General features: G+C 40.0%; 1 protein-coding gene across 1 annotated transcript in view; it reads right to left on the bottom strand.

Moving 5' to 3' along the window:
* Positions 1-262: 262 nt before the first annotated feature.
* LOC104165587 (thrombospondin type-1 domain-containing protein 7B-like) overlaps positions 263-12,249 on the bottom strand; it is a 53,686-nt gene continuing 41,699 nt past the window's right edge. The window contains exons 7-8 of the mRNA XM_009705249.1: positions 4,787-4,981; positions 263-540 (exon numbers count right to left, since the gene is read on the bottom strand). Of these exons, the coding sequence (XP_009703551.1) occupies positions 263-540; positions 4,787-4,981 (473 nt within the window). The remainder of the gene's footprint in view (positions 541-4,786; positions 4,982-12,249) is intronic.

Here is a 12,249-nt window from a genome sequence, read left to right on the forward strand (position 1 = left end):
CCGTGGTTTCTAACACATCAATAACCCCTGCATTTTTGCCACTACATGGATCTCCATCCCCTACCTCCACTGAGAGAGCAGACCAAAGGACCTTGCTAGCACACCATCCCTGAAACGCTGGCGTGCCACCCCCAGGCTTATCTCTAGCAAGCCTGGTTTTATCCCTTTCCCCCTTCAAACCTAGTTTAAAGCTTTTTCAGTGAGCCGTTGAGTAGATAACTGTGCTTAGTATCAGGGCTATTTACACATGTTGTGCACTTTTTTAAATCTCCTTACCCGAACTGCTACAGCGAGATGGTTCCACGAGTCTGCCGGTCTTATCGTAACAGGCAATAGCTCGCAGTCGTACACCCTCACCACACTCCTTGGCGTCTCCATGGGATCGCATTCCCAACTGTGGCTCGGATGTACCTCCTCCGATAATGCAGTCAGACCAATTTCCGTGGGGTTGGGAGGTAAATACCTCACAGGGGCACAGCTCTGTTTCAACTTGAGGATAAACTTCTGTATTCTGGCATTTGTCTCGTTTTCTGCTTCGCCCTGTTCCAACCACAGAAATCTGTTTGTTAGCTTAACATCTGCTACTTTTGATAACAACACGTCATATTACTTATACTTGCATGAATTCAACACATTAGAACCAAGACAATCTGAATGTTAATATCCAGGAACGTTTCTGAAGCATCTATTAGCTGCTGCCAGTGCTGTGGAGTGCAAGGACAATGTATTTATCTCCAGGGGCAACCAGAGAACTTGGAAATACTGTCTTGATGTGCAGGGCAAGGAGCAAGATGTACAGTCTTACTCTACTAATGGTTGGCCCAGAAAATGCTTTGTAATTTTATAAAATATCATCTTTCTCTAATTATCTGATGAAAATAAATTGATTGTTTTGTCTCGATTTGATCGCAATCAATGGTTGCCAGGACAACTTCCAGAGGATGCTACATTAGCCACAACTTCTTCTTCGAGGCTACTTTACAAATTAGTTAAAGATGCACTCTGCACACGAACTGTACTTTGGAGAAAACAGAAAAGATAATCCTCAGTAAATTATTAGGGCTGGAAAGTATTTCAACGGTTAGATTTGGTTTAATGTTTTCTTTTGCTCTATTCCTTCAACAGGTTTTAAAAGAAGGCTCTTTACAGATCTTTCAGTAGCTTCAGGGAGCAGAAGCATTCATATAAACCTGTGGTACAGCTCTCTGCAACTGCACTCTCCATGCCCTGTTCCTGGAGGACTTCTAGGCATAAGAAGAGAGATAATATAAAGAAGAGAATTCATGCCCCTGCATCCCTACAGCTGCTCCAGGGAACAAAGGTCTGTATACAGCCTCTAAAGATAAAAATCAATGCTTTTCTTGGCGTGGCTCCAACATGACGTGGAGCAATCCTCACGCTGGCTGAGCTCAAGAACGTCTCTGCATTTGGCATCTGCGCAGAACAGGAGAATTCATCTTCACTAACAGATCGCATCTGTATCCCATCTTCAACATGTTCCTTGGGGATCTTGGACAGGCTAAAAATACTTCTGCAAAAAGTTTTTAAAGCTTTGATCCCCAAATAAATGTTTTCTCTTTGGCATTCCACACAAATAAGATACTAAAATAAAAAAAACAAGTTATATAACCCAAGAACCCAATACTAAAATAAAAAAAAATAAGTTATATAAGCCAAGAACCCTCTTTCTAGTCTGGAATCAAAAGTCATTTCACCACATGTCAGTAGGAGCACAAGCCGGCTGCCATCAATCCTTGTTTGCATACGAACATGCACCTCCAAAGAGAAGACCCTTCCGCACCAACCGCAGACCCTTAATATCACTCTCCTTCAAGCCCCAGCTCCTTCAAAATTGTATTTCCAGAGTTCCGGGGAATGTAAAGTTAGGCAGTACAAAGGGATAAAAATCAAATACTGCCAACATCTTTATATTTTTTTATATTTATATATATATTTATAAGCAAATTCAGGTAAGGTATAAGAGGTATAACTCCACATAGTTAAAGGAAAGTGGTTTAAAAGGCTTTAAATAGATTGGGAGCTCTCTAGTGCCATTTCCAGTATTTTATGTTTGACAAGCTGACAGAAGCAACAAACTCTGTATACGTACAGCTGTATGTTCTGCATTATATTAGTAAACATGGGAATTTGGGACTTGCCCATGTTTTGCCATTCTTATGTGAAGCACATCAGGCACAGGCGAGGATGCTAATAATCTCACACTTATACCACACTTTTTTTCCAACTTGCCCTGCCATCTGTTTCGTAGGAATCTTCCCTCTATTGAAGTTGCTATGAAAGCCCTATTTTGAGAGTAAAAGTTACATTCACCCCATACTCTTCACAAAGAAGTAGTTTTAGAATTAGTGATGGTGATTTTTTATTATCTTCACAGACTGCTTCAGAAATTACTACTAAAAATACCACGGCCAAAATTTTCAAGGACACAAATGCTTCAATTAAATAGTATTTTCTTTTTTAAATTAAATTTCTGTACACTAAAAAATACTATATACATGAAATATTAACAGGTAGTATATTCTGTACACAAAAATTGTATGAAACATTAAAAATACACCTTCCTACAGAAAATGCATTGTATCCATAATACTGCGAATTAACTGACTCTAGTAACTAACTGGAGACTTACCTAAAAACTCTGTTTTCATTATAATGACTTTGAATTTTGATATGTTCTGTAATAAGTCTTTCACTTCTTAAGTAATGACTAATTTTATATGTAGAGTCTATGATTACTTACAAAGTGAAATGAATAATACTATTAAAAACTGAGTGGGAGGCAAGCAAATACTTAGCAAACAATTAGCAGATTCCCACTAAATGACATTGTTAATGAACTCTTATAATGAAGCTGAAGCATTCACTTGAGCATAGACACACACAGTGTTGAACAAGGAAGTACAATTCATGCACGTTTACAGAAACACGAAATACAAATGGATAAAGGAGTCTTAACAGCATGGAGGACTTCCCAAACAGTGCTTTCCTTAAATCTTTGGACTGAGTTCATACGGATGAAATTTTTTCAAGACTTTTGGCCAGCTCCAACTTTCATGGTTTGATGCTTCAAGACGTCAAGAAGACAGGTCAAACACTAATCTCATCAACTTGCCCTCTTGACCTAAGGTAAAACCAAAACCGATGTCTGATTTGGTCCTTCCGTGCTGCTCTCTGTGGTTTTGTGCACCACTTGGGACACCCGCTGCATGTTCACCACTTGCTTTTCAGGACATCTTTGCTGGGCACGGGCTGAGACCATGAGCTGCTTCCCAGCAGGAGGAAGGGAACCCAGCAAGGTCTCATGAGAGAGCCAGATGGTGTTTGGTCACAAGCGCAGTGCAGGAGAGGAGATGAGCCATCAAAACCTGAATATCAGAAACCACTTTTGGTCCACTTACTTGAATGGTTCTATGTCTGATGTAGAACGGAGTAAGAAAGGGGATAGGTAGGACCATACTGTTGCATAACGGTCACAGATGTATGTAAAGACAATTCAGATTTAAAACTACCTGGAAGTAAGTATTCACTTCTTTCTTACATATTTTTCTATAAGATCAGGCACCTATTATTCTGATAGGGATAAAGGATTTCTACTACTATAAACGTACAGGCATTGATATAGAGAACATTTTAGAATATGCTCTCTGGCAGAAACAACAGAGCATTGTATAATAATTATTTTTATGTAGAAGAGAAATTTTATCTTTTAATGAGCCATATTGACGAATGGCAGCTTGAAGCCATTATGTCTGTGTACTGTAATTGTTAGTTACTAAAAACTTGGATCATTCCAACAGTAACAAACTGAGTAACACGACAGCCATGCAGCCAGGCACAAGTGAGTCTAGAAGAAAGGAGCAGTGGTAGCCACCATACTTTGCTGCCATTCAGTTCCCAGGCATTATCACAGCAGAAATTTTTACAGCAATGTTAGTATTTTACTCCATAGTGGAAGTCTTTGAAGTTTCACCTCTGTTAACAGAGTAAACTCAAGCCAGCTACACCATAGCTCTCAAACACAACACAGAAATATGAAAAGGTGTGAGTGTTCAGAATAACAGTGACAGTAAATTTCGTGTAAACCTTCTGACAACAGTATAATTCATTTTGATTTGATTTAGCTATGTGTGCGGGGGGAGGAAGACAACTCCTAACAAAAAAGCAGCTCCAAACTATTAATGTTACAGGGTTTTAAAGCTTTTCAGTTTGGTCAGCATTCAAATAACCTAATAACAAACCACAACAGCAAGTATGGCAGACTGTTCCATGAAATGGTTTGAATTAGCGTGTTTAATGAATATATATAAAAGATCAAACAAAACTGTTTTAATGACACTATTTTTCTTTATTCATGGCATTAATTTGCCCTGTTGAACCATTGGATTCTGCTGAGCACAAAACTCCCAGCTTTAAATTTCATGCAGATTTCAAGTCAAACAGAAAATCACACTGATTTTTATTTTTGTATACATGTTTGCTGCATGCTTCCTAGATTAATAGGTCAGATAAACCTGAACAATGCATAGTCCCTGTTTTATTCGCTTTAGGTCTAAAAACGGTTTTCCACCATCAAGTTTTTCTGCACTATTCTCATGCTGAAATGCATGTGCATAAAGCAGGCAATGATCAGTATCAGACCAAAAATCAACGAAGGACGAACACTATTCTGTCTGGATTTTCCCAAAACCCCAACATCAGTCCACCAACATCTGAGAAGCATTATTCACAAGTATCACCATCAGAGAAATATTATAAAAGATTATACCTGTGAGTGACCGTCTCCTACTCCTAGTTGATTCACAGTCAAACAAGCATGCTGTAAATTTAGACCAGGGGGTAAATGTGCAGTCATCTTTGCAGGGAACGAGACACTCCTGTACAAGAGATGGCATAGCTCCTGCCCACCGCATGCAGTCACCGACATCGGCAGAGTCGTCGTATTCCGACAAGCATGTAACAGCTGAAAAGTAAAGGTACAGAAATCTTTACATTGTTATATATATTGTATTATACTCTCTGCAGCCGGTATTTGTGTTCTATGAGAGATTCATTCTCCTGGGTTAATAGGATAAAGCTGATTTATTTTTAGGTCATTATTCATGCATCACTCAAAGATGTGCGAGAAGCTTCATAAAACCATAAAGACACATTCTTATTTGAGCAGTGTGTTATCTAAATGACGATATAAATTCAATATTCTCAAGGTGGCAGTCATTTTAAGAGTTGGGGCAACAGTTTAACCAATGATACACTGTACAACCAAACAAGAAAAAAATACAATATTGCAGCTACATGCCATACAGCACATTTAGTTGAGGCCAGGATTGCCAAGCTGTGATGCCCACACTACCCGTGGAAACTGCTTCGAAGTGGGGAAAAAAAAAAAAATCAAAAATATGAAAGAAAGTTTCTTTCTCCAAAACTGCCATCTTTTTCATATTTTAGACAAAAGAAACAACTGCCTGAGCAGCTTTCCCATACAGAGTGGTGACCTCTGCACTGTCTGAGTAGCAGATGCTACAGCTAAATGCTTCTTGCAGCAAGGTGCAAACACCAGGTCTGCCCCCTCCAATCTGAGTTCCCTAAACATCGTGCTACCCCTTGTGCTCTCCCGCTCTCTGGCCGTATGAACTTTTCAATCTCTTGCATAAACAGAGATGCTTAGGAGGAAGGGCACGAGCCTTCAGCCTGCAGCCATGATAGAAAGGTGTCGCAGCCACTGCACTTTAGTAGAAGCCTGCTTTTATGGTGCACGACAACTTGCTACAAGAGCACCACTGAATGGATCCATTAACAGAAAAAAACCACAAAACCCAATTGCTCTGTAGGTCTCAGCTGAGGACAGTGTGACTCTGCCGATCTCCATCTGACCTGAAGTGCCTTCACACATGGGCAGAGGCAGAGCCCCTGCACACGTACCAAGCTTTACCTTCCCACACAGGACTATCACATTTAAACGTGATGCATTTCTCTGGTCCTCTGTCCAAAGCTTTACCAGGTTTCTAAGACTGGACCATGGCCATAGGAAACAATAGGCACAGGGCCTGGGGCTGAGGTCTCTGAATTTGGACATAGGTGCCTTTGGGGTCAGGCAAGAGTCAAACAGGGTTTGCAAGAGCTCAGCCCAGGACTTAGATGCACTGATTTCTCCCCAGTTTTATTTAAGGTCCATGTCCTTTTCCTTCAACACTCGTGCTCTTTTTTGGATCATAATGATTAATTTTTCAGGGTGGATAATGGCACTGTATAGCCATGATGGAGGACAAAAGTATTAATGTATAAATCTGAGTCACAGGAACCTATAATAAAACTTGCTAAAGTTTCAGTGAATTAATAATAAGTAATTATAATAAATAAAAATAGCCTGCACATCATGTAGTCTTTAATTTCAATAGTAACAATTAATTTTCACAAAATCTCCAAGATTATAAGCTATTTATATCCTACCTTGTATGTTAACCAAAGCAAAGATAGGTCGTGATGATTAAAGTAATAAGGTCAGGGTCAGAGTTCCGAATTGAATTTGGCCACAAGAGTTTAGTCATGTCAGGCGCTCTGATTTCAGGCAAGTCCACACAGTGTATCATAAAACTACAGAAGATGAAATGATTTAATCCAGATTTTATTACTTAACTTTAATAACCTGTGATATTATTTTATGGAGATTCCTAAATAATTCATTTTTTTGAGGCTGCATATATTTTTCCTTGTTGCCAGCACTTAATGTAACTAGGAGCACATGAAGAAAAAGGGAAAAGTAACTCTCTCTTTTCTTACAGTTAAAGGATTTACTGGGGCTTAACTTTGCAATGAATACACACGATTTTTGGTTTTTAACTACAGTACTGTACGGGAGCAAGGGATGGGCTAGCAACCACCTGGAAATAAAAAATATCTTATTAAAATGTAATTAGATTTCTAAGGAAAAAATCAGCATTTTGAAGAGTGTGCAAAAGGCAAGCAATTGTTAAAGGTCTGTTTAGACTCAAGTGACAGTAAATCAGCATATTAATAACTACCTCTAAATTGCTGATCCTTGCCTTTCAATTTCAATCCTTGTGACCCTTCCTATCTCTCAGCTCCGGCAGTCAGAAACTCGGAGACATTCCCCTTCTCAATTACGAGAGTGAGAGGACAGAGGTCACCGCTCTGTATGGGAAAGCGGGGTAATTGCCCTCTTCAGGAAGGTTAAACAAGTAATAGAGTCTGATGCCCAAGGTCTGTGTAGCCTCATTACCTTCAGCAAGGACACCAAAGATTTGGCAACACAAACAGGTCCACGTGAAGTATGGCCATGCGTATGCAAACCATCTTCTCAGCATCGCTACAACCACTAGCGTCTGCAGGGAAGCAAACAATATCCTACGCTGCCAGCCCCATGAAGTAATATTTGCAATTGCATAATAAACCATCATGTTGCAATGTTTACTATTATCTGACAGAAGACCACAATTCATTCCTGACATTTATTAATGGCAGCACAAGTGCTGGAACTTCTAAATATCGATCTTAAACCAGACACTCCATGCTGCAATGAGTTATTATCTAATGGCCCAGTTTTCTGCACTAATGTCCTTAATTTTAAGCATACAAATAATTCACTGAGTTCGTTGAGCCTATTTAGATGCCAAAAGTGGTGGATATATAAGGACATGTGAAATCAGGGCAAGTATTTGACAGAGATCATGGAGCTTAAAGAAATCAGTGGCAATAGTAAAAATGGGTAGAGAAAACTTAAATTAAAACAACAAATAATGTAGTGGATTATGCATAAGCATGGAGACAAGGAGCTGAAAAGAAGAAAAAAGAATGGATAATCTAGCAAGAGACATAAGATCGAAAGGAGGGGAGGAAGAGGATCTCATATGAGATGATTAGGGACAGGCAGGTGGTTGAAAGTATAGAATTGCTTCGCTTCTCTTCTTTAGGAATTTTATAAGTGCAGATCCTGGTAACTGAGTCCAGTCATTCCTGACAGAGCAACAAAGCCTCAGTGTCAGCAAGGAGAGAAGGCAGCAGCCAAAGAGCAAGGAATCCAAAAAGCTTTTTCATACCCAAAATACTACCTAAGAACAAACAATTCCATTTGCTTCCCGCTCTCCTTGACTTTTGCACTTATCAATGCCAACGGTGTTTTTACCAAACTGGTGGGCCCAGATGAGCCCCTCTATGGTGACCCAACTGGCAGCTGCGTCACTTTGCTGGGAGAGGAGGCACTTCTTGTTTTACACGCTCAAAATAAAACACCAGCCATGAACATCTGGTACCCTCACACCCCAAAACCCCACACCTCCTTGGATTGGCCTAAGCAGTACTGTGCATTTCAGTCGCATTAGGAGGCAATTCATTTCCACTCAAGAGTCTGCAAACATCTTCAAAGACGATGCCAATGCATGACTTCTTCAGTTTGAACTGAACTATCTCCAAAAGCCTGAGCTTAATGGGCCTGATCTTTACAGCACGTCAGTCCTAAGAAACGGCAGGATTTCTGCTACATGCTTACAACTATGCTTGATGTGAACAGCATAAACTGCTAAAATAAATTGAATAATAAAACAAAAGCCCATTAGGGCATTTTAATGGATTGAGAAGGGCCAGACATGAAGCAGCAGATCCGCTCCAGTGGTTCGTTCAGGAACTGGTCGCTCCATTTCTGCCTGCTGCAAACTTATTTCCCAGTTAAGTTAGTTTTAACTTTTAAGAGAATTTTATTTTTTTTTTAAGAGAAAAATATTTTTATGAGAACGAATCTGTTCTCAGTGGACCTTCAGGAAAGTTAGTAAAATTATTTATCCTCGGTGGTTTCAAACTAGTGATTGGTTTGGCTCACGTGTGGTTTATGTTGCATAAAAAAATATTTCCCCGTAATCCTCAGTTCTGTCACAATGCTTTTAAATAAACTCATACCGCAAAGCCTTTTCTGCTATGTCAACATCTCCTTGGTTTTTTCAAGTGGGATACCACCAGAGGGCAAATGCAGCCCATTTGCAGCCCTATGCACCAAGGGGAAAATCAATCAATCAATCAATCAATCACATAGTAACAATAAATCCCTCCTAGACATAATGTGTGATTTCTACATTCTCTGCAGCATTTAAAAAGGACACAAACATACAAATAGAAACAGCTAATAAGGGAACACTGCCAGCTAAACAGTTTCAAAGTATAATATTGATTCCCACGAAGAGGGGCAATGCAGGATTTCCTTTTGAACTCTCGCTATTCTTTCTTATTATTACCAGTCAATGCCACCGAACTGGAATTAAACACTTGGGGTCAAGCTGCGGGATGACAATTTAATGCAGTTCTGTTGATATCAAACAACGTCTGGCACCAAAAAAAAGTACACCTTCTCTCGTAACAATAAAAACAAGATCATGAATTAAATTGAAAGGTAATCAGGTTTAAAATGTTAAAAGAAAATTATTTTTTTTCAGGGCAGGGCTGGAATTATTTAACAGACAGTGTGGGTACACTCATTAAGCTGCCAACAAAAGCTAGCGACTAACATGAGCAATGAAAAGAGCTGCAGATGCAACCACTTTGCTTCAAGGCATAAAAGTCAAGTGTTAAATGTACAGCTTGGCGAGGAAATTTCCCCTTTTGCTGGTGCGGGGTCCTGTCGGGATACTGAACAAGGACTGCTAGTGGGATATTCAGTATGTCAGCCTCTGTCTTCTGGTTTTACACTTACACAACAAGAGTATGTTTGTAAGCCATCATCTTAGCATATGGCATGCAGAAGCATATGGAAGCTATATTCTTTAACTACATTTATCTCAAATTAAAAGTAAATAGCAGACATTTCTTCTACAAACTTTTACATGGTGAAATCAAATGTTTGTGTGCTGTCAAATTGCAGATGGATTGAATCACAGAATCGATTAGGTTGGAAGAGACCTCTGGGATCATGACGTTACATCACCACCAAAGCAGCATGTCAGCATCAAACTCGAGGAACTCAAGTGCTCCCAGTGGGCACATGCCTGACTGAACAGCTCTACAGATAGTCCTAACAAAAGGAGTGTATTGAGAAAGAAATATTACAGGCATAGCATTGCATCCAATAAGGAGACATAACATAAGTAAGTAAAAATCCAATTACAGACAGCTTGGTAATCATATTCATTTACCAAAGTCATAATCAATTCTCCTTTAAAAATGCATTTCAACAGTTTCCAAAGGGTAAAAAGCTCAAGAGTGAGAACATCAACTACCAACAGTAAAATTGTATTGTACCATGGCATTTCAATTTGGGAAACCTAAATGACTGGTTTCAAAACTCTGGAACTAAATGTCATTAGAACATCTGAAAACAACGAGTGATAATTCCAGGAAGGTACATTCAGGCCAAACACTAAAACTAAAGCTATGCGGTAGTGTAAATCAAGTGGCTGGACTTAGTACAAGAACAACGGGATGACTTATGAGGCTAGACAAAAGATGTAGATGCGATAATGTAGTAATCTTCTACAGCTCCAAATTCTCAGAATGTGTGAAAAATTCAAATTCAAAGCCAGCATACAAAGTCAATGGAATTATTTTAATGCAGCTGTTTACCTTCTCATTGTTCAGAAAAACTCTCATTTTGTGTTGCATAATTATTCTCATTACCCCTCAATGTAATAAGATAACATATCATTCCTTACACATATCACTAACGATAAGTGAAAAAGGAGTTCAGGGATAATGCATCAGAAAAAAACCCAAGAAAATAACTTTAAGGATCCAGACTTGCTGACTATAAGCACAGTCTCCTAACTCATGATGACCTTATTTATTTTTTATATTGATTCTCCTTCATACTTAGGACAAGTTTCTCCAAAATCCCAGGCGGAACATTTATGCTATTCTTGGTATGTTAATTCAACCTCTCATTACAGAAGGAGACCAGAAGCCGACATAATAGAAGACATAAGATAAGGCTTTGCTGAGAATCAGGTTTAAGTCTAAGGCCTTGATTCTGTATACGCTTAAGTTCACCACAGTGACCTCCCTCCGTGTATGCAGTAGCACTCCCTGCAACAAAGTGTGTCCGAAGTCCGGACTTAAGAGAAGCAAACCATAAGACAATCATTAAAAATGAGTCCAAGAAAAAGAACAAATTATGCCAGGAAGGACATCGCAGACACAAATCTAGCAAAAATAACTGAGGAAGAGCTGGAACAACTAGTTATGCAGCAGGGAAACTGGCTCTGAGATCACCAGTTTCCCATTTTGTAATTATTAATGATATTGACAGTAGTGCTAAAGGGCTAGCAAATGCCACCGAGCAAACAGAGCGCTGAATAAACACAGACCCCAAGCAATGTGCTCTATAAACAAACAAGAGGAGCCCCAGATGAGGTTGGGAAGCAATAAAGATGGTAAATACTAACCGAAAAGATAAAGGAAAGCAACTGGAATGATTTGCATGAAAAGGGGTCAGCGAAGAGTTGGGCACAAAAGTTGGGCCCAGAGCATTAGCATGGAGAAGAGACTGCAACAGGGGAAAGGGGAGAAGTTTGGGATAGAATTAGAAGAAAAAAAATGCATGCAGAACCATGAAGATCCTTCTCAAGTTAAAGGTTCATGTTTTAGCTGCACAGTTTGGGTTGGTTTCCCTCTGCATCCTTCCCACAATAAGACACGTACATGGGCCTCAGAAGAAAGAGAGCCCTAGCCGCAGCCTTCGGGGGGGCTCAGCCTGGTGGGAGGCCACCTCCAGCACAGCCACAGCCGTGTCCACGCCGGGGCAGCCGTCCCCACGTGCATGTGTCTGACCCAACCGCGGAGCTTTCCCTGTGGCTACATGTCATCAGCGTTCACCAGATGGAAAGGGATAAAGAGGTCGGTACACAAGGTCTGCGTACCAGAGGCTCACGTCCCTCCCACACCGTTCACTCTTCATGGCTCAGAGCCTCTCAGCCAACACCACAGCTCAAGCATGAGAACGGAGCAGTTTGTCTGAAAGGGATTACCTGTGTCCAGGGCTGCAAGTTAAAACCAGTGAAATCAGCCCAGGCTGACCTCTGTCCTTTAATGCCTTAAACTGGACCCACCTCTGTTCCATTTTAAGACAACTTCTTAGAGTACAATTTTTCTTTGATCCTTACGGATGAGGTTGGGAATAGATGATTTGAATCACTGAAAGAACTGGCCTGTACATGTCATTTTTGCCAAGCTATGTCACCCGATGTTTTAATTCTTCCTTAGCTGTGAACGAAGACTGAACTTCTTAAGGATCAA

Source organism: Cariama cristata, unplaced genomic scaffold (genome assembly GCF_000690535.1).
Source record: "Cariama cristata isolate BGI_N322 unplaced genomic scaffold, ASM69053v1 scaffold17858, whole genome shotgun sequence".
NCBI classification, from domain to species: Eukaryota; Metazoa; Chordata; class Aves; order Cariamiformes; family Cariamidae; genus Cariama; species Cariama cristata.